Consider the following 23,167-nt stretch of genomic DNA (forward strand, 5'->3'; position numbering starts at 1 on the left):
CTCCTGAGATTGCAGCTAACCAACCAGATAATGCAGTAGCAAGAAATGAATTCCACAGATTCCACTGGAGAAGAGTTATTTTCTGAAATGTTATAAAAGGAAAAACTGTGGCCCTTTTTTATATACATTACCAGACCAAAATATGTTAAAATTAATTGAATCCAGTTTAGTGTATAGAAAGCTAACTGACAAGACAGTCTTTCTCACCAACTTCCACAATCTTCACTGCTGAAGAAAGGAAGACTTTACATTTCTTTGCTACGTATCTAGTCATACGTGTAAAGTATCTGAAGGTTACTTTTAAAGTGGTATAACCTTACTGAAAACAGTTTCCTGGGAACCACAAAACAAATGTCTCTGTAAAATCATCTGTGAGGGAGACAGACTCTAGATGTAGTGGAGAGAAAGGGATTTATGTATACATTCTCTCTCTCTAGTTTTGGAAGCCACTTCCATGAACACCATCTTTTCTACAAGGTTACTAGATGTACTGTAGTATGCAGATGCAGTACATTCTCTAGCACAGTGGTAAACCTATTAAATCATCCAGGCCATCTCATCTGATGGAGAGGTGAACTGGTTGAGCTAATAGTTTCTTTTCCATTTTGATTACAGAGCTAAAAATGGCAATTCTTCAACCAAAAAAACTTCAAAAACAGACTCGAACCAGAGACTGCTGAATTGGAATTAATTTGCAAACTGGATACAATTAACTTAGGCTTGAATAAAGACTGGGAGTGGATGTGTCATTACACAAAGTAAAACTATTTCCCCATGTTTATTCCCCTCCCCCCCCCCCCCCAGTTCCTCACACGTTCTTGTCAACTGCTGGAAATGGCCCACCTTGATTATCACTACAAAAGGTTCCCCCTCCCCCGCTGGTAATAGCTCACCTTACCTGATCACTCTTGTTACACTCTGTATGGTAACACCCATTGTTTCATGTTCTCTGTGTATATAAAATCTCCACACTGTATTTTCCACTACATGCGTCCGATGAAGTGAGCTGTAGCTCACGAAAGCTTATGCTCAAATAAATTTGTTAGTCTCTAAGGTGCCACAAAGTCCTCCTTTTCTTTTTGCAGATACAGACTAACACGGCTGCTGCTCTGAAACTTTTCCATTTCTGACTTCTTGGGCAGATAATTCACTGCTGAGGTATTAGACTCATATCAAACCTTTCAAACTTAAACTCAGAAACCCTGAAGTCCTAGTGGCTTTGCTGATCATCCGCTGGGAATTTTCCAAAATCAGTAAAACCCCTCAATCCTCATATGAGGTCTGTAACTTTTCTATTCCACTGTAAAATTACTATTCTTGAAATCTGATTGCTGACTTTTTCTTGGTCTTTTGCAAATCAGTTGAGCTTTTTGGGTGACATTTTGCTGTCTCCGAGATCAGTGGGGTTGGTCTGGTGTAAGTGAGGGTTGATTTGGCCTTTTACATCTCAGCTACCCCTCCAGTAAAGTGGGGGTAATACTTGCATACTTCATGGTGAGACTATAAAGCTAAATTAAGATTTGTAAGCACTACATCACTGCTAAGAATTAATTAAAAAAAGATTATAGCACTTCAGTAATTGACGAATTAAAAAGGGCAAAATTAATTCCTAGCTTCACCCTCCCCGTCTCCCTTACCTTCTTCCCTGCTATGTACCTTCCTTTATCAAATCCACTCCCAACAAAACCCCAACCAAAATATTAAAGTGAAATTAAAATCATGGAATTACCGTGACATTTGCAGGCCACCATATTGTTCACTCTGCAGAAATGTTACATTCCTTTCCTCCATTCCTTTGTTGGTCTTGTCTATTTACACTTCAAGATAGTGACTGACTTATTCTACGTGTGTACAGTCCCTAGTATAATGGGGTATTGAACCTAGTTGGGGCCCCTAAATACATTAGCTATAGGTATTAAATGGACTGTTTTATCTGTGTTTCCAGATACTGTACAATTTAGCAAGAATTCTATTTTTGATCAGTTCCAAATACTAGACTTAACTAAAACATTTGATTTAGTTATTTAAGCAACAGCTGCATCCATTGGCCTCAGTTCTGAAAGTAGATTTAGGATGTACTCTCCCTCACATATGCACTGAATGGTATTTGCTATTAAGTTTTTAATTAATGAAATGGCATCTAAGAAGAGTTTTGCCTTAATTGGCTTCATTTCTCAATCTGTATTAATGCACTTGCATGAAACTAACTTACATGAAAATACGGCATCAGTTTCTTAGTTTATTTCTCACTGGAAATCAATAGTTGGTTGCTGTAATTAACACAGCAGTCAATTGGTGTCATGGGGTATGTGGCACCTCAAGTGATTAATAAACCAAGACACATCATTCATGCAAGTGTCATCAGTACCAAAGGAGGGAGGAGAAAAAAATAAAATTAAACCTGGGAAAAAGAGACACTAAATAAAAGGGTTTCACAGTTTATGAGGTACCAGATCTGCCTTTATTTTTTTTTAAATTGGTTCACACAGCACGATTTCATTGTGAACCTAGTAAGAAAGTACCTTCCAATTGCCTTCTATGACAAGATAACTGGCTTTGTGGATGAGGGGAAAGCAGTGGACTTGTTATTCCTTGACTTTAGCAAAGTTTTTGACACGGTCTCCCACAGTATTCTTGCCAGCAAGTTAAAGAAGTATGGGCTGGATGAATGGACGATAAGGTGGACAGAAAGGCTAGATTGTTGGGCTCAACGGGTAGCGATCAATGGCTCCATGTCTAGTTGGCAGCCGGTATCAAGTGGAGTGCCCCAAGGGTCAGTCCTGGGGCCGGTCTTGTTCAACATCTTAATTAATGATCTGGAGGATGGCGTGGACTGCACCCTCAGCAAGTTTGCAGATGACACTAAACTCGGAGGAGAGGTAGATACACTGGAGGGTAGGGATAGGATACAGAGACACCTAGACAAATTAGAGGATTGGGCCAAAAGAAATCTGATGAGGTTCAACAAGGACAAGTGCAGAGTCCTGCACTTAGGATGGAAGAATCCCATGCACCGACAGACTAGGGACCGAGTGGCTAGGCAGCAGTTCTGCAGAAAAGGACCTAAGGGGTTACAGTGGATGAGAAGCTGGATATGAGTCAGCAGTGTGCCCTTGTTGCCAAGAAAGCCAATGGCATTTTGGGATGTATAAGTAGGGGCATTGTCAGCAGAGCGAGGGACGTGATCATTCCCCTCTACTCGACATTGGTGAGGCATCATCTGGAGTACTGTGTCCAGTTTTGGGCTCCACGCTACAAGGAGGATGTGGAAAAATTGGAAAACGTCCAGCGGAGGGCAACAAAATGATTAGGGGGCTGGAACACATGACTTATGAGGAGAGGCTGAGGGAACTGGGATTGTTTAGTCTACGGAAGAGAAGAATGAGGGGAGATTTGATAGCTGCTTTCAACTACCTGAAAGGGGGTTCCAAAGAGGATGGATCTAGACTGTTCTCAGTGGTGGCAGATGACAGAACAAGAAGCAATGGTCTCAAGTTGCAGTGGGGGAGGTTTAGGTTGGATATTAGGAAAAGCTTTTTCACTAGGAGGGTGGTGAAGCACTGGAATGCGTTACCTAGGGAGGTGGTGGAATCTCCTTCCTTTGACGTTTTTAAGGTCAGGCTTGACAAAACCCTGGCTGGGATGATTTAGTTGCGGATTGGTCCCGTTTTGAGCAGGGGGTTGGACTAGATGACCTCCTGAGGTCCAAAGCTCCATCCCCCAAGCTAATTCCAACACTGAAGCAGCCAACTGCCTAGTCAAACTACCCCCTCACTGGAGCTTCTGAAATGCTAATAGATACCTGTAAACAAACCCAAAACCTGCTCAACTGGAATGTTTGTAACAAGGGTTTCTGCAATGCAAAGTTCACAAGCCTGGCACTGAATCCCTCCTACTGGAGCTTCCCTATTGCAAATACCTGAAAAACTGATTCAGAGGCTCATTTAGCTCCTCTCTCAAGTTACCAGCGACACTGGAGGCTACTGCAAACAGGTATGTGGTCAGTCCCATGGAAATATAATTTTTCACTCAGAACAGTTAGACGAGAGAAGCTAAGTGTGGTCCCAGAAGTTACAGACTAGTGAATATTATCTGTAAAACTGGAGGAGAAAAATCATTGGGGACAATAAAGTTCCCAGGCAAGAACAAAGAGACAAGCCAGTCTGGCTTTTATATGGGAAAACTGTGCCCCTCAACACTCTTTGTCAACTCTTTCAAACAGTAGATACAAGAAACAGGGTGGACAACCTGGGTTTTCAGAAGGCTCACAAGAAGCTGTCAAAAAAGCTGGTAAACACAAGGTGACAGGTAAAGTCCCATCACAGATTAGAAGCAGGATAAAAGATATGAAGCAAAAAGATAGAATAAACGGTCAGTTCTCATTATGCGAAGGTTAGGAAGATGGCTTGGCTAATCTAACAAGAAAACTGGATCTGCTCACCAAAGGCTCACAGATTCACCACAATGCCTATGTCAACCAACTGGCAGCTTCGGGGCAAAATCAGACCCATCAGTACTGGCAACAGGGGAATGACCCACCCCATGAAGTTTCCACCAATTGAAACAACTTCCACAGCCAGGATAATTCAATTAAGAAAGTGCAAATTACAAACTGTGCTAAGTACAAAGTGGAAAACGTACAATTTCCCCTACTGCAGGGCATGGGAAATAACCCCTAACAACAAAACCCAAATCTTTCAATGTTAATTTCCATCTAAGTTCTTGTGGCACCTTAGAGTCCATCTAAGTTCTGAATGATATTCTCATCTCCAGGCTGCGTCATACCTTTGGACTTCATTGCTCAGAGAAAGGACATTTTCAGGTAAGCACAGATACATTTTCCTGTTCTCCATTGCGCTAAGGTTCACAGATCTGCTACAATGGGATTTTCACAGCAGCGTGCCCCCACTATCATCCTTTAAATACGGACATCCAAAATGAGGTACATTACATGTCCTCCATCTTCTCCTGGGCACTGAGGTGTGGAGAATACTTCTGCCAAAAAAAATGACGCTGGCTAAAGACTGGATGGCCAATATGTAAAGTCGGGGTGAATTTAGGCATTGATGGCATTGTGGCCACCTAGCAGATCTCAGTGTAAAAGACTTAACTTCTCTGCGCTATGAACGTCAGTGCTCTTAAGGAGCATACTTTGATGATTAGGGATTTATCTTGGGAGCAAATGCTACGACAGGAGTGAGGACTACTTGTCTGAATTACAAGTACAATAGCAGTGGCACCAGCTGGGAAGAGGGGAGAAGATGACACAGACACGAAGGCTTTTGCACTTGCTCATACTTCCATAGGCTGCGGAGCCCGGGGGGCCAAGCCCAACCACTTTTAAGCAATGTTCCTGTACTAAATCAGTACGGCTGCTGCCAGAGCGGTCCAGAGCATCGATCCAGAACATCGCTCCAGCTGCATGGTTACAACACCACTCCATTTGACCAGGCCACCTCACCCCCTCCACAGCTGGGCAGCAAGGCCAAGTTTCAGTGAACGATGTTGTGACCTGGTGCATGGGGTTGCAAAGCAACTTGAGCTCCAGATAGAGGGGTGGCTGGGCCAACGGTGTTGTAACCTGACGCCCAGGCCATCTGTTCCTGTACAGCGGAGCACAGAGGAGTCCCCTGACAACTTGCCTCTTGGCGGTACCAGCCCAAGGTACTGGGAAGAGGGAGACTCCCTTGCTGAGGGAGACCCAAAGTACAAGAGAGGTGGGGACAAGTGGGGACCAGAAGTGGGTCCTGGATTAGAATTTGCCTTCTCTCCCCCCGCCCTTCCAAAATATCTGAATTGCTGCCTGAATACTGGTCTCATCTGAGAAAGCTCCCAACTTCAAAACTCAGCTGATCAGAAATAGGTAATGCACGATTTCATTCATTCCCTGGAATTTCCAGGGGTTTCTTAAGAACGGGAATGGGACAAAGCTGTTCCTGCGATTCTTGCACAGTACTACAGATTACTGCCTCTGGCTACTCTCCAGGGACCTCACTTTAACCAAAGCTGCAGGGAGCAATTTACTCCCCAAATAAGAGAGCCTGGCACCAATCTGTGTCTACTTCCAGACAGGGCTGGTTCGGAGTCAGAACTCTGAAGTAACTGAGGGCAGCTGCTGACCTTGCCACAGCAACCTGCACTTTTTGAGCTACCATTCAAAGAGGTATTTTCTCCTGTTGTAGTTCAGGGACGGCTTCCACTTGCCATACGATCTGTATTCCTTTTTATTGCACCGGGCAGGAGCTAGGATTGCAAATTTACTTTTCTGATGACTCTGAATAGCCTCATCTTACCATAGAACTCCCCACTGCAACAGTAAGAAAGCTAGGAACTGATGTGCCCAAGTGTCTGATTTCCAGGACCAGAATCACATCTATGCCCAAAGGAGGGGGCTTAGGCGACACCTGCCTGGACTTGGTGGCCTGTGAGGAGGCCACTTGCAACTAAAAAACTGCCCCCGTTGGAAACAGAGTCCTTGCTGCCAGGGAAGATAGCCACACTTACCTGGGGCAGTGACTCCAGGTTGGATTTGGACAGATGCACACCGAGAAAGCATCTGCCTTTATGAAATGGAGGCCAGGGGCTAGAAAGAGGTAAAGGGTGGGCCAAGGGCTTGTTCTTCTATAACTAGGCTGCTGCCCCTTTCTTCACCCCATAGCCAGGTGCTGGGGGGAAAGGAAGGGCTGGTGACGCACAGCAACCTGAAACAGCTGCTGGGAACAGCTGCCCAGACATTAGGGTGTGGCAACCCACAGCAGCAGCTGGTGACGGCAGCCCAATACTCTCCAGTCTTCTAGGTATGGCAGGAAAACCCCCCCAGTCTATTACAACTTCTAAGGGAACTCCAGAAGGGATGCACAGCTATCGCTTGTCCAAGGCGACTGCAGACTCTCTCAGCATAGCTTCACAGTACCCAGAATTCTAAATGGAAAGTGTTCGGCTGCTCTTTTGTTATTTTTAATAGAATATAGTTTATCTATTATATAATCCCCTAACTCTGATTTGGACTGCCGGCTCCTCTCTCCTAAGGTGGAAGAATTCCCTCTACGCATGGACACGTGCGCGTGCGACACACACACACACTAATCAGCACGTCTATTGCCTGTTTTTTCTGCACTGACCCGCCATACTGCACTCCATGGAGTTAGAAGGAGAAACAAGCACTGATTTTATTTCCCCCTTGGGAGTCTGTCCCTATGAACCCACAGTGGAAAAGTGAGGGGATAATCTGGGCTCAGGTCGCTGAGCTCTCAGTGATCACCCTGTTCTCAAAGAGGCTGGGCTTATTCTTTTCCCTCCCCAACATGGGCCCCTTTCTGGGTCTCTCAAGGAAGGTGTGGTTCAAGAATGGTCTTCCCAGGAGCTCTGCCCCTCTGTACTGCATAAGTGCTAGGTGCGCCAGCTGGGTGTGTTTTTCCATGGGGTACCTGGGCTATCCGCAGGGAGCCCTGTTACAGAGATGGCAGCCGGCGGGGGGAGCTGGCCCTTACTCAGCTCTGGCGTGAGGTGGCCGGTGCTCTCTACCCATGGCCCAATGGGAGGCAGAGAGGGAGGAGGCAGCTGAGCTCTGCCATCTGCTGGTGCGAGCCATAGGGGCTCAGTGTAATTTTCCATCTGGCATGCTGCCCCTCTGGTTTAACCCCCCACATCCAGAGATGGGGGCACCAGCCCCACAGACACTTCTTTTCCAATACTGTGTGTCTCCTTTCCTGCCTAGGGGAGAGGGCAGAGGTGACCAGCCAGGGCATGGGCTAAGGGAGGGGAATGCATTCTGCCCCCAGAGCTGGTCAACCACCTTGAGACTCTCCAAGGGCCTGTCTCTTGTTCCCCACTTATCCTTCAGCCTCTGGCATTTCTCACCTGAGCACTCCCTGAAGTCTGCAGGGAACCAGGTGCTGCAAACAGGGGAAGCAGAACTCGGGACAAATTCCAAAGGGTAAACACAGCCCTGGGATGCAGCTGGGAATTGGAGGGACCCGTTACAGGGCTGAACGGTCAGTCAGAAACGTGAAATAAAGACTGGAGTATCCCTACAGCAGGGAAGAGTGGGGGAACAGGGGGCACACCAAACTGGAGGAACTTCAGAGGCAGGGCATTCCCCTTCTGCCAGTGACTGACAAGCTGCAAGCAGACTGAAGCATCCATTGTAATAGCTCTATAGACTTTAGAACAATGAAGGACTGGCCTTTGGCAAGTTAAATGTCTATGATAGGCTAACAATAGCGCCAAGCATTGCTGGGAATGTCTGGTATAGGTCTGGTGGTAGTCAGGAAGGTGGGATGTAGAGCCAAGTGGTTACATTTGCCAATTACAAAGTCAAGGCAACAAAGGATTGTGAGGAATTCTAGGAAGATCTAACAAAAGCAAGTAACTGAACATTATAAAGACCAATTGAATTCACAGACTAATCCAAGGTGAGGAGCACTGGAAGGAATAATTTAAATCAGTCATGCGCACTGATGGATTCTAAATTAGTTAGAACCCCTCAGGAAATGTATCTAGACATCACTGTGGACAGCTCAATCATAATATGAGCTCAATGTACAGCAGTGGTCAAAAAGGCACGCAAGCTAGTAGGCCATTCTAAAACGAGACAACGCTATGGAAACTGTGCGGTTATGGAAACCCATGACTCCATCCCCATCAAGCTTCAGAACCATCAGGTTAGCTCAAAGCCTCCCAGGTGCAGCCCTCCTGCAAAACTCCTTCGCCCTAGAGGAGTCGTCACCCTACTGTGCCTCAAATCTTGGGAGACTGGATGTCTCAGGCAATTGTGGATAGGACAGAGCGCTTTTCACACCCAGAAAAACTATTCAGATCCTCCCCAGGTCAGTTCTCTCTCTCTCTCTTCCCCTCTCACACACAGGTTTAAAAAATACCAAAAACCAAATAAAATACCAAAAAAATACCAAAATATATTTCAACATACTTATGATTTAAGCACAAATATTTGTGTCACTAATGTGCGCTGCCTGCACACAACAATTTTAGAGCTTTGTTTCACCAGGGCACATAACCCCCCAAATGTGCGTGTTACGTTTTGAAACCAGGATCATGTCATCATGTGGGCGCACAGCGATATCTCCCTGCACGCATATGTGACTAATTGCACCCTTAATCTGTCACTCAAAGTATAGATCAAAAGTTTGGGGGCAAACCTTGAACACAGCAGCACTTCTCTGGAAGTCTCCAGGAAGAGATTCATGACCGCAAGTTAAAATCCTCTTAGCCTCAAATTTAAGAGGTAGCTAAAGAGGACTTGAAAAAGGAGAGACTTAGAAATAATTCTAGTCTTCGTTTGCGGTAAGGCTAGTTATTACTGAATATATAATATCTGGTGCTGCCATATTCGGTCCTCATCAAAGGCGATTACTCAAGGATTAATAACAGACCCATCATCCAGTGACACAATGCGGGTGGCTGCTGTCTCATCTAACAGAATCTTAAGCAGCCTGGATCTGTTGCTGTTAGACTTGTAGATGAACTAGCAAGGCGTTGCTGTGACAAAGCTCCTACTGTGTGAGCACCACTCTAGTGCTGGACTTACTCTGGTTTGATACCTAAAAGCAAACAGAGCAATTTCAAATAAGAGATTAGAAGATTATGGTGAGGCAAGGGCAGGGGAAAACAGGGCACAAATACTTGTCAACTCAGCAAACAGGAAAAATACTAAGCTGAACCCACTAACCCCAGCCCCGAGGAGAGAGAATGGGAATCCCACAGGGCATGTATGGTTACTTTGGTGTGCCAGGCAAATGGTTTGGGTGTTTCTAGAGTTGCCAACACAGTTGATCCAGAGTCATTCGGATAATCAACCTGTTAATATATTAGGTGTCGTATTACTCCCAAGACAAGTAAAGTACCACAACCAACCAGCTCTCTCTAGAGGGGCGCTCACAAATTTGGCTCTATTGACACTGGAGTCTCAACATGTAGTTTGAGTAAAACATAGTTAATGCTGACTAACTTCAAACTCAAAAAGAACAGGAGTACTTGTAGCACCTAGAGACTAACAAACCCAAACAAATCCCACCTGGCCTAAGCCATTGAATGGAATTAAACACAGCTAACAGAATACTAGTGGGAAAGCCTCAGAGCCAGCCCATGGATCAGGGACAGAACATCTTAGAAAATCCAAACTCCGGGAAGCTAGCGAGCAGCACATATTCCAAGGCTTGGCTGTCAAGAGCAGAGGACAATCATAGGAGACCTAGTCAAAAAGAGGGATTCTACACACAAACCACATTCTTTCACCATTTCTGAAGCACTTTAAGTAACTTTTCAGACATATTCCCTAAGTGACCATCTTTAGTCCTTCTGGATGGCAGTTGCTATGCACCATGGCCTCTGCTACTTCTATCATCTAGCTAACCAGGGGTAACAGCTAAGAAACAAAAGCAACCAAGTCATTTTGACCATATACACTCTTAAGTTAAACACAAAAATCAACCAATGATTCCTTGGTGTGTTGTCTACTACCCTAACAATGCTCTTTACTGGGAAGCCAGTGCAGTTGCACACTGCATTCTTTCAGTGCTTTTTCCTAAAGGAGGTTTGCAATGAGTTCAGCATAACCTGAGGTGATAAGAAAGGCCTCTCTCTTCTCAGGATTTGCAAAGATGAAGGAAGACATGGCCTAAACATGGCCCGATAGTATTTGTGATCAGCCTAGAGTTATAGAGCTCTTTGCCAAGTTGGCAAGCACCAAGTAATAGAGAAGCCTGGAAATGCACTAACCCAGCCTCTCCAACACCTAGAGAGTCAGACAGAAGACCACTAGATTCGAGAAAAAGAACAAAACAGCAAAGAAAAATTCCAAAGAAAGGCCTCATTGTAAGGCTATTGCTCATTTTAAGTTCTGTTGCCGACTTCACAACCCAAGCTTAATGGCAATACGGAAAACCTTGGGCTTCCAAATATCTGAAAATCATTTTGGCACCTCACAGTGCAAGTTGGAAAACAATCAGATGGAAAAAACAAAGAAGGCCTGGGGGGGAGGCACGGCAACCTAGAATCTTTGTGCAGAAAAGCCCCAGAAAAATTCTATCATCGCTGGAGGCTCAGCTGACACCTCATTACATTATCAGCAATAACTCACAAGAAATAGAGACTAATTTAAATCAAAAGGAAATGGCTAATAGTATAATTCAGGCTATTCATCTACACCTTCCTCCCCCACCCCGATATGTATTAACGAGTGAGATATTGCTAATAGTCAGGATGCACAATTCAGAAAATGGGAAAAGCATAGTAAACAATCTATATTTCACAGTAAATATCTATATCCTTCATTGCACCAATAACATTCAGTTATATTGTAGGTATAAGACATATAATAGATCCAAGTAGTTTGTAAATAATCCCCTCTGCCCCCCCCCCCCCCAACTTACCCGACTGTATGTGTGTCTCTTGCTTTGGGCCATGCTGCCGTTGCTCTATTTTAATGATTTTTTTTTTAAATGATGGTCTCAGTTCATGGTTAGTAGTAATTCAGGAAGGATTTGGCTGTTATGTTCCAGTTGATTCAACCATACCCGCACCCCAACCCACGCTCTGTCTGGCCACACAGAGGAAAAAACCCTTTTCCGTTAGAGGATTCTTGAATACATGGGTATACAAAAATCCAGCCCAGCTGACGGAGACTCACTTTGCGCTAGTGCTGCTCCAGACTCTTGTCACAGATTTTGCCAGCCCACTGGGTCCTAATGCTAAACAGTTTCCTATTTGAAACTGGAAAAGAAAAGACAAGCTGCCTGGGCTGGGGCACTGGAGACACAAAAGCCATGAAATGATACCAATGAGCTTCTCCAGACCAACATCAAAAGCACCTACATGGAACACAGCCTAGTCCTGCTTTGGAGGGAAGCGCTGGATATGCGGTGTGCCTGCATTCTCCTCACTAGACAGGGCCATCCGCATTCCTGCTTGTATGGAGCTGATGATAAATACCCAGAGTTGCAGTGAATTTTACTCAAAAACAGGTACTTTCAGTTGTTCTTTTCTGCTCCTCCCTTCCCAGCCAGAGTTATGATTGCACTTTACTGCAGGACTTAACATTCTTAAAAAACTGAGCCATGCTGCAATCTAGGTGGGACAAAAGCACAGGTATGGAGACCAAACAGTTAATCACGAGGCATTTTTAAATCAATAATTGCTCTTCCTATGGCTGATCTGAATAGATGTCTAATTAAAGTCATCAGCCTCTCTCTTCAGGGCTGCCTACAGCATTCAGTGCTGCCTGTGAAACAGCGGGGGGGGGGGGGGGGGGCTGGGGAGGAGGGAACATGCCTGACACCAGGCTTTGGCAAACCTGGGGTTCCCAGTGTGTCCCACTCTGCTTTTCTTCATTATTTCAGGACATCACAGCTGCACTAGTGATCATCTTCCAGTTCTTTCCCCCACCCCAAGGGTGGGCAAACTTTTTGGCCTGAGGGCCACATCGGGGTTCCGAAACTGTACGGAGGGCCGGGTAGGGAAAGCTGTGCCTCCCCAAACAGCCTGGCCCCCGCTCCCTATCCGCCCCCTCCCACTTCCCGCCCCCTGTCTGCCCCCCTCAGAACCTCCCACCCATCCAACTCCCCTGCTCTTTGTCCCCTGTCCGCTCCCCCCGGGACCCCCCTCGCCCCAACCACCCCCCCGGGACTCCACCCCATCCAACCCCCCCGCTCCCTGTCCCCTATCCACACCCCCACCCCTTGACAGGCTCCCCCGACTGCCCCCTGGGATCCCCTGCCCCTTATCCAACCCCACCGCTCCCCACCCCCCTACCATGCTGCTCAGAGCACCAGGACTGGCAGCCATGCCACCGCGCAGTCTAGAGCACCAGGGCAGGCCGGCGGCTCTCACAGCCGCATTGCCCAGCAGGAGCTCGCAGCCCCGCCACCCAGAGTGCTGGTGGCACGGCGAGCTGAGGCTGCAGGGAAGGGGGGACAGCAAGAGAGGGGCCGGGGGGGGCAAGCCTCCCTAGCTGGGAGCTCAACAGCTGGGCAGGAGGGTCCCACGAGCTGGATGTGGCCCACTGGCCGCAGTTTGCCCACCTCTGCCCTACCCCCCCCACGCACACTGCCGTCTCTGAAATAGACTCTAGGACCCTAGCTTCCCCTGTGCTCAGCACTGACTCGGCAGATGCAACTCAACCTTGCACTAAACTCTTCCTCAACTTTATCCCATTCATATTGCCAAATCTGTCCAAACCCACTCCCGCTCTCATAACACAGCACATCTGCATTGTTAAATTCTCATCCTTCAGCTCCTGATGGTAGCTAGGAGTTTTAAGTACGTGCAGCTGGTTTTATACACTGCCTACTACAGAAAAGAAAAATCAAAAGGAGGAAGTCTGAATCCTTCCTTGGCCAGGACACGGACTACATGGGCCAACAGGCTCTAGTCCATCTCTGATTTCCATGATTCTGATGGAAAATACTAATTATAGAAATGTAGAACTGGAAGGGACCCTGAGAGGTCATGTCCACCCCACTGCACTGAGGCAGGACCAAGTATCCCTAAATCATCCCTGACAGATGTTTGTCTCACCTGTTTTTAAAAACCTCCAACTCCACAGTTCCACAATCTCCCTTGATAATGTGTTCCAGTACTTAACTATCCTTAAGAGTCAAAAAGTTTTTCTTATTATCTAATCTAAATATCCCTTTGTGCAGATTAAGTCAACTGCTTCTTGTCCTACCTTCAGTGATATGGAGAACAACTGATCATCATCCTCTTTATAATAGCCCTTCACATATCTAAAGACACCCCCAACCCCCTCTTTTCTCAAAACAAAATATTTCTCTTTAAAAAAATTTCCTCATAGGTCGTACTTTCCAAACCTTATAATTTTTGTTGCTCTCTCCAATTTCTCCACATCTTTCTTAAAGTGTGGCACCCCAAACTGGGCACAGTACTCCAGCTGAGGCCTCACCAGTACCAAGCAGAGTGGATAAAAACCTCCCATGTTTTACACACCACACTCCTGTTAATGCAGAGGTGGGCAAACTACGGCCCATGGGCCACATCCAGCCCGTGGGACCATCCTGCCCAGCCCCTGAGCTCCCGGCCGGGGAGGCTACCCCTTGCCCCTCCCCCGCTGTCCCCCCTTCCCTGCAGCCATCCCGCTGCACGGGCAGCGCGCTTACGCTCGCCCATCTCCCAGGCTTTCCAATAAGCCTGTCTTGCCGCTCTGAGTAGCCTGGTAAGGGGGCGGGGGCTGGATAAGGGGCAGGAGGTCCCGGGAGGCAGTCAGGGACAGGAGGCGGTTGGATGGGGTGGAGGTTCGGGGGGAGGCGCGGTCAGGAGATGGGGAGCAGGGGGGGGTTGGATAGAGGGTGGGGTCTGGGAGGTTCTGGGGGGGACGGGACAGGGAGCAGGGGGAGTTAGATAGGGGGTGGGGTCTGGGAGGGTTCCGGGGGGGGGGACGGAGCAGGGAGGGTTGGATAGGGGATGGGGTCCGGGGGGGGCAGTTAGGGACAGGAGTCCCAGGAGGGGACAGTCATGGGACAAGGAGTGGGGGGGAGGGTTAGATGGATCGGGGGTTCTGGGGGGGGCTTGTCAGAGGGCAGGGTGTGGATAGGGGTCAGGGAACTCAGGGGACGGGGGGTTGGATGGGGGTGGGGTCCCGGGGGGTCTGTCAGGGCAGGGATGTGGATGGGGTCAGGACAGTCACGGGACAGGGAGGGTTGGATGAGTCGGGGGCTCTGAGGGGAGCAGTCAGGGGGCAGGAAGTGGTGGGGGCGGATAGGAGGAGGGGGACCAGGCTGTTTGCGGAGGCACAGCCTTCCCTACCCGGCCCTCCATTTCGGCCTCCGTTTCGCAACCCCGATATGGCCCTCGGGCCAAAAAGTTTGCCCACCCTGGTGTTAATTCATCCCAGAATACATCAGCCTTTTTCACAACTTCATCAAATTGTTGACTCTCATTCATTCAATTTGTGATCCACTACAACCTCCAGATCCTTTTCAGCAATACTACTGCCTATACAGTTATTCCCCATTTTGTATTTGTACATTTGATTGTCCTTCCTAAGTGTAGTACTTTGCACTTATCTTTACTGAATTTCATCTTGTTGATTTCAGCCCAGTTCTCCAATTTGTCAAGGTTGTCTTGAATTATAATCCTGTCCTCCAAAGTGCTAGCAACCCTCTCAGCTTGTTTCATCTGCAACTTTTACAAGCATACTCTCCACCTCTTGTATAGCACGTAAAGAAGATTATCTGCCACAAAATCTGAAGTTAAGTTTGCAAATAGCTCTCACTTTAACCCTCCCATTTTTCATTTACTGAGAACTTTGTCCAAAAGTTTTCTTTTGGGCTGAAAAGTTCCATGCTTGGTCACAAGTCCAAAGGATGAGTTGTCTTCTGGGGTTTGTGAAAGGTTGAGTTACATTAGTGGAGAGAGAAAGCATTTTTCCTATTTTAAACTAATCATTTTTGCAGGTGACTAGCTCAAAAATGGCTGAAAAGGTTACATTTTGCAGGTGGTTAGATGTCAAAGGTACCATTTGAACAAGATGTAAAAACAACTACAATTAAAAGAAAACTTTTGATTAAACAAAATACACAACTTTCTATTAGATGTTTAGTTTTCTAAATAGCTTCATAATTCCCATAATGCTATAACTTGAATTCTAATTTTCTCTCCCTCTAACTGCCTTTGTCCCTTTAAAAATACATATATATCAAGGACATTATCTGGGAATACCTAAGTTAATGCAACAGTAACACTGCAAATCTGAACACAGAAAAGTCAGTAAATACAAAAAGTAGGACTCAAATACCGACTCTGCCACACTGCACATACAGTGTTAAGTTATTGTATACAGAGAACAGAATCAAGAATATTCTACAAATTCAATGCAGCTGAGCCAGTGCTACTAATGGAACCTTACGTTTTGCATTTCCTGAGAGCATTTGGTTTTTATACATACTATAATATCGTGAATATCTATAAGCACCTTTCAATAAGGATTTCAGAGGGTACAAAGATTGAGGATTACTTTGTAGCAAATCTGAGAATGGGGAATACTAGAGTGTTGTGTTCCCAGCTCAGCCACAGATTTGCTCTCTCCCCTTGGTCTTGTCACTTCACCTCTGCATGTCTCAGATCCCTGTTAACTAGGACAGTGGTTTTCAACCTGCGGTCTGCAGACCCTTAGGGAGGGAGGGGGAAGGGGGGGGTGTCCACAAACAATCTCTAGTGGGTCTGCGAAAGGTTGTCGTTACCATAGAACAGTGGTTTTCAACCTGGGGTCCACAGACTATGTCTAGATTTCCAAAGGGGTTCGCACCTCCATTTGAAATTTTTTAGGGATCCACAAATGAAAAAAGGTTGAAAACTGCTGCACTAGGCTAAAGACAATCACTCTCACAGGACTTTGGTGAGGTTATATTAATACCTATAAAGCACTTGGCAATCCTCAAGCAAAAGTCCTAAAGAAGGGTAAATATTACTACAGGGCTTGAGGGTGGGATACGGGTTTTGAAGTACAGGAACTTAAAACATCCAGCACCATATTTGACAGACTTTGGGGGCAGGTTCCAGTATTGTGAATGGGGAATAGGATCTCAAGTTAAAGTATTACCTCTCCTCACATCTCTGCAAGTTTCTTTTCCTCAACACACAGGGCTCCCTTCCCAGGGCTAACCCCTTTCTCTGCCTCCACATCAAACACTGAACTGAGCTCCTCTTTGCTCTCTGTAGCACTGCCAGTGTCCACAGCAATGGACAGGAAACGCTAGAAGGTAGCGTGCTGCACACCAGTGGGGCATCAGGTCCCTGCTCCACCACAACACTAGGGGCCATGAATTTGCCCACCTTGGGAGGGAAATGGCTGGCATGATTCTGAAGTGTGTAATCCCCACCACTGTGCAGAGGATTCTGTAACTGCTGCATTATCTGGGTAGCTTAACAAAATTGCCTGGAGCATAAGTATTGTCACAAAGTCTGATAATGGATCCAAAGACTATTAACACAGAGTAATGGTAAACTAGCAGGCCAGACTACAGAGCTGGGTGGGGAAGTCAGTGAGCTGCCACAGGAATTAGGCTGATTCACAAAGATGTTAATTTAAGAACAAGGATGGCCTTGCGGCTAAAGCACAGGACAAAGTCAGAAGACCTGGGTTCTAATTCCTGGCTCTGTACAGATGTTACTGTGTGGCCTCATCTTAACCCCTTTGTGCCTCAGAATTCAGAGAAGAGCAATAAACAATGGTTGGCTAGTGGCCTGGATCTATGAGGAAGAATTAAATATGGGCAGAGCAGTTTGGCTGAACAACAACCACTAAGTGAAGGTCAGAGTGGGCAAATATTTGAAGGGTATAAACCCCAACCAGAGAGAGGAATTATCTAGAGCTGTGTGACAGGACAGAACTACGAAGGATGGGACAAAAATCCAAAAAGATAACATTTAGGCTAAATATCAGGAAAACGATCTTGAAAGTGAATGGCTCCGACTGTAGAATCACATTCCAGGAGGAGGAGAGCTGGTCTGTTCACTCCCTCTGGGGCACCTGCCATTAGCCACTGTCAGAAGACAAAATACTGGGCTAGACAGACCTTTGGTCTGACCCAATATAGCTGTTCTTTGGCCACTTAGCACATTTAAAGCCAGACTGAGCAAAAAATTAGGAAGTATATAATAGTGAACAATCCTGTGCTGGCCACTGAGCGAGAACTAGATGAGACCTAGTCTTCTCTCTCTAACTTCCATAAATTTGAGTCTCTTATGCCTAGATTGCTAGACGTAATGAGATATAATTATGCAAAGGAAAAACTCAGGCTGAACATCAGGAAGACTTCTCTACTAATAAGGTCAACTATAGGGAGAAATAGTTGGAGCACTATCTTTGCATTTAGACCTGAAAGCAGAAAATTACACACACACTTCACACTTCCTTCAAGCAAAATTTAAAATATAAGGTTAAATCCTGCTGTTTTGTTTTGCTTTTTTAGTTTCCCCATGGAGCCAGCCGCCAACTTTGTTGAGGTGTTGCAGCATCGTCCAATTAAGAAGCCAGTTGCTCAAATGGTCAACGTCTGTCAATCAACTTGCAAACAACATGGCCTATCCCAGGGGTCGGCAGCCTTTCAGAAGTGGTGTGCCGAATCTTCATTTATTCACTTTAATTTAAGGGTTCATGTGCCAATAACACATTTTAACGTTTTTAGAAGGTCTCTCTCTATAAGTCTATATATTATATAACTAAACAAGGTTTTCAAAATGTTTAAGAAGCTTCATTTAAAATTAAATTAAAATGCTGATCTTACACCGCCGGCCCGCTCAGCCCACTGCCGGTCTGGGGTTCCATTCACCTAGACCGGCAGCTGGCTGAGCAGGGCCTGTGGCTGGGACCCCGGCTGGCAAGGGGCCAGCAGCCAGAACCCAAGACCAGCAGTGGGCTAAGCGAGGCCGGCGGCCTGGATCCCAGACCAGCAGTGGGCTGAGCGGCTCAGCCCGCTGACGGTCTGGGGTTCCGTCCGCCGGCCCCGCTCAGCCAGGGTCCCAGCTGCCAGCCCCGCTCAGCCCGCTGCTGGTCTGGGGTTCTGGCTGCCGGCCCCTTGCCAGCCAGGGTCCCAGCCACAGGCCCTGCTCAGCCCGCTGCCAGCCTAGGTGAACGGAACCCCAGGTCTAATACCTTCTCCCTGATTCTAGCCAGTCTCTTCCTCTCTCTGCACTGAGATGAGGGTGAGAGTACGCTGAGAACAGAACTGGGGGGTGAAGGAGCAGGCAGGGGGTTGGGGTGCAGGGTCTGGCCAGGAGCTAGAATGAGGGAGGGGGCTCAGGGTTAGGGCAGGAGGTTTGGGTGTGGAGTACTTACCTGGGCAGCTCCCATCTGGTGCAAGGAGTGCAGGTGGGAAAGTGGGGGTATGTGCGCAGGAGCTACCATTTGGTGCTCAGGGTGGGGGTGGGAGTGCAAGAGTCAGGGCATGGGGTGTTGGGGGGTGCAGGGGTCAGGGCATGGGGCTGGGGTCATGGGGGTGCTCCCAGCCCTCTGCCCTGAGCGGCTCATGGCAGGGGGCTGGAGGGGACATGCCCCTTCCCCAAGGTCCCTGGAGCTGAGCGCGCGCTGAGGCTCTGCTTTTCCCTTTCCCCCTCCATAGGAAGGGCTGTCAGTCAGCTGATTGGCTACAGGGATGGAGAGAAGGAGGGTCAGAAACCCAGCTCGCTGGGGAAAGAGGCCGGTGGAGGGGGAAGCTTGCCTACCCTGCAAGGAGAGAGTGAGGGGCGGAAAAGAGCGGGCCAGACCAGGCAGGATTTTTAATGGCACACTGCTGTCTGCCGGGGTCAGCAGCGTGCCATTAAAAATTGGCATGCATGCCATAGGTTGCCAACCCCTGGCCTACACCTTCACCAGGCCACTTGAATGCCGGCTGACAGTGCTGATGTGGAGGCTTCACCAAGCCCACACAGTTCCACTCTCACCAGCCCAGTACACATTGTCAATGACAGTACTGTCCAACTGATGATGCATTTCCACTCAGAGCAGCAGCAGCAGATTCATATGGCTATGATGTAGCTATAGTAGCACGTAAAATGGATTTCCATCTTGAATAGTCCCTAGCAAGTCGTCTTCCTTCAGCAAGAGTCAGCATGGAGGATTTGGGTTTCTTCAGTCCCTCAAAATTGCATCTTCCAACCTCATTCACAGTTGGCCTTATTGCTCCTCTTCATTCAACCTGAGCTCTATAAACCTTCTGCAAAAGCATGCATTCTTCTGCACGTTGGACATGACCCCACTACTGCAGTCGTCTTCTTTTCAACTGCTGCAAGACTGCAACTTGCCGGGATCATCTAAATATCTCCTCATTTGTGACAAAATCAGACCACACTGTTAAGAATATACTGTAACTTTCGATACTGACAACCGTTTGGTTTCCGCTCCTCGGCTGCTTTTAATTGCCATGTTTCTGCTCCATATAATAAGAGTTATCATCACTACCGAGTTAAACCCTCGGCTCTTAGTCGTCACACAGACATCCCACTGCCCAAACAGAGGCCTTTGAAGATCCAATGTCCGTGATGCAAGACTGATCCAACATATGACTTTTGACACAGAACCTCCTGTTGCCAACCGACTACCCAAACAGATAAAACTATTCACCTATTCAATGTCACTGCCATCTACATGTAGCGTTGGCAGGTCATTCCTTTCTGTTTTATAGGAGGCACACACAGTTCCTAGTATATCATGCATTTTAATAGCTACTTGGGGACCTTGATAACATCACATAGAAGCTGAAAATATTTATATAAAACCTGGGAGGAAAGTGTCTTATTTGAAAAACAAAAACAGTTAAGCCCAAATTTGCTATTTTCACCCCATTTTTTAAATCCCAAAAATCTAATAACAAAACCTGAAGGATACTATCTTCCAAAGGAAGCGGTGGAGGCCTTGCCCTCCGAGTCATTGAAGAGAACACTTCTGTCTTGGCACCTAGTAGGACAGACTACACAGAACTGAAGAGGGTGCTCGTTTCTCGAGTTCTAGGACTGGAACCTGATAAGCACAAAGTTCTGCCTCCTCAGGGACAGAGCCTCTTAATCCAGTGACACCACAAAATGACTAGAACATGAGCAGCAGCAATGGATGCCAAATGAGCCTTCAGTGAAATCCCTTGAAATCCTGCCACAAAGAGAAAAAACTCCACAGCTATTGAAATAGGTCAAGAATGAGAACAGAGCCATCTGTGTCCCATGCTTATGGAAAGTCTTTGCCACTTACAGGCATGTGTCTCAAGAGCTGAGGCTTGAGAGATTCCAAACTTTAATACTTCCCAATCTTTCTCTCACACACACACACACACACACACACACAACCAGCCAGCTCAAGAGCCAAGGTGCTACATGGAGGAAAAACTGGATCAGCATGGAGAGGATTCTGTTCCTTGTAGGAAAGAGGGAAATACAAGCAGAAAAGCAACATGAATAGAGGTGTCTGAAAACACAGAAAGTTCAGGAATCATAGCAGCTGGTTGGACCTGCTGACTAATAAGCAACACTGTCCTGTCTTGCCCCACTGAGCACCTTGAGAAAGAGAGAAAAGCAGCTGCCAGGAACAGAGGTTTCCCAGGGAGGCAGAAAGTCTGCCATAAGTAAATGTTAACCAGTTACACTGTCCAGGCAGACAAAACAAAACGTTCGACTAGTGGCTATGGCAAAACAACTGCCAGAGGCCACTCCATTGCGGGAGCACCCTACCTATAGGTGAATCTCCTCTTATGGTGGGACGTAGAGTACAGACACTGCACACCTAGCTAGCACAGGTATAAACAGCTGGGTAGACAGGGAGACATGGTTTAGGCGCACAGACTCGACTAGCGCGGCGCACATCCTCTACATGCCTGAATCCTGTGGAATATACCTACACAGTTCTCTACATGCCCAAGTAGTGCCTCCCACATCTACACTCCTATTTTTAGCGGTGTAGTGTCTGATGCCGGCACCTATCCCCTCTGCAGTGAAATGATCTGGCAGGGGGAAGGCTGCTGGGAAATGCTTGTAACAGATACATAAGGGACCCTCACTCCCTTCAACTCAGACTGGTCACTGCAAGTATACTACCCCTGCAATAGGCAAACAGAGACCACCACTAGCTGAGATGAATCATAGAATCATAGAATCATAGAATATCAGGGTTGGAAGGGACCCCAGAAGGTCATCTAGTCCAACCCCCTGCTCAAAGCAGGACCAAGTCCCAGTTAAATCATCCCAGCCAGGGCTTTGTCAAGCCTGACCTTAAAAACCTCTAAGGAAGGAGATTCTACCACCTCCCTAGGTAACGCATTCCAGTGTTTCACCACCCTCTTAGTGAAAAAGTTTTTCCTAATATCCAATCTAAACCTCCCCCATTGCAACTTGAGACCATTACTCCTCGTTCTGTCATCTGCTACCATTGAGAACAGTCTAGAGCCATCCTCTTTGAAACCCCCTTTCAGGTAGTTGAAAGCAGCTATCAAATCCCCCCTCATTCTTCTCTTCTGCAGACTAAACAATCCCAGCTCCCTCAGCCTCTCCTCATTAGTCATGTGCTCTAGACCCCTAATCATTTTTGTTGCCCTTCGCTGTACTCTTTCCAATTTATCCACATCCTTCTTGTAGTGTGGGGCCCAAAACTGGACACAGTACTCCAGATGAGGCCTCACCAGTGTCGAATAGAGGGGAACGATCACGTCCCTCGATCTGCTCGCTATGCCCCTACTTATACATCCCAAAATGCCATTGGCCTTCTTGGCAACAAGGGCACACTGCTGACTCATATCCAGCTTCTCGTCCACTGTCACCCCTAGGTCCTTTTCCGCAGAACTGCTGCCGAGCCATTCGGTCCCTAGTCTGTAGCGGTGCATTGGATTCTTCCATCCTAAGTGCAGGACCCTGCACTTATCCTTATTGAACCTCATTAGATTTCTTTTGGCCCAATCCTCCAATTTGTCTAGGTCCTTCTGTATCCTATCCCTCCCCTCCAGCGTATCTACCACTCCTCCCAGTTTAGTATCATCCGCAAATTTGCTGAGAGTGCAATCCACACCATCCTCCAGATCATTTATGAAGATATTGAACAAAACGGGCCCCAGGACCGACCCCTGGGGCACTCCACTTGACACCGGCTGCCAACTAGACATGGAGCCATTGATCACTACCCGTTGAGCCCGACAATCTAGCCAGCTTTCTACCCACCTTATAGTGCATTCATCCAGCCCATACTTCCTTAACTTGCTGACAAGAATGCTGTGGGAGACCGTGTCAAAAGCTTTGCTAAAGTCAAGAAACAATACATCCACTGCTTTCCCTTCATCCACAGAACCAGTAATCTCATCATAAAAGGCGATTAGATTAGTCAGGCATGACCTTCCCTTGGTGAATCCATGCTGACTGTTCCTGATCACTTTCCTCTCCTCTAAGTGCTTCAGGATTGATTCTTTGAGGACCTGCTCCATGATTTTTCCAGGGACTGAGGTGAGGCTGACCGGCCTGTAGTTCCCAGGATCCTCCTTCTTCCCTTTTTTAAAGATGGGCACTACATTAGCCTTTTTCCAGTCATCCGGGACTTCCCCCGTTCGCCACGAGTTTTCAAAGATAATGGCCAAGGGCTCTGCAATCACAGCCGCCAATTCCCTCAGCACTCTCAGATGCAATTCGTCCGGCCCCATGGACTTGTGCACGTCCAGCTTTTCTA

At 47.1% G+C, this 23,167-nt stretch overlaps 1 protein-coding gene across 22 annotated transcripts in view; it reads right to left on the reverse strand.

The window, feature by feature from the left end:
- Positions 1-23,167, reverse strand: part of DCTN1 (dynactin subunit 1) — a 143,139-nt gene that overhangs the window by 106,410 nt on the left and 13,562 nt on the right. For 3 of the 22 annotated variants that reach the window (XM_038398990.2, XM_043512898.1, XM_038398982.2), the window contains exon 1: positions 11,391-11,635. The exons of 11 other annotated variants lie outside the window; for them this stretch is intronic. In XM_038398990.2, coding sequence (XP_038254918.1) covers positions 11,391-11,423 — 33 coding nt within the window. In that variant the 5' untranslated portion in view covers positions 11,424-11,635. Of the gene's footprint in view, positions 1-11,390; positions 11,676-23,167 lie in introns of those variants that run through there. 8 more of the 22 variants (XM_038398992.2, XM_043512901.1, XM_038398975.2 and 5 more) reach the window with 7 other exon arrangements.

This window comes from Dermochelys coriacea, chromosome 4 (assembly GCF_009764565.3).
Source record: "Dermochelys coriacea isolate rDerCor1 chromosome 4, rDerCor1.pri.v4, whole genome shotgun sequence".
NCBI classification, from domain to species: Eukaryota; Metazoa; Chordata; order Testudines; family Dermochelyidae; genus Dermochelys; species Dermochelys coriacea.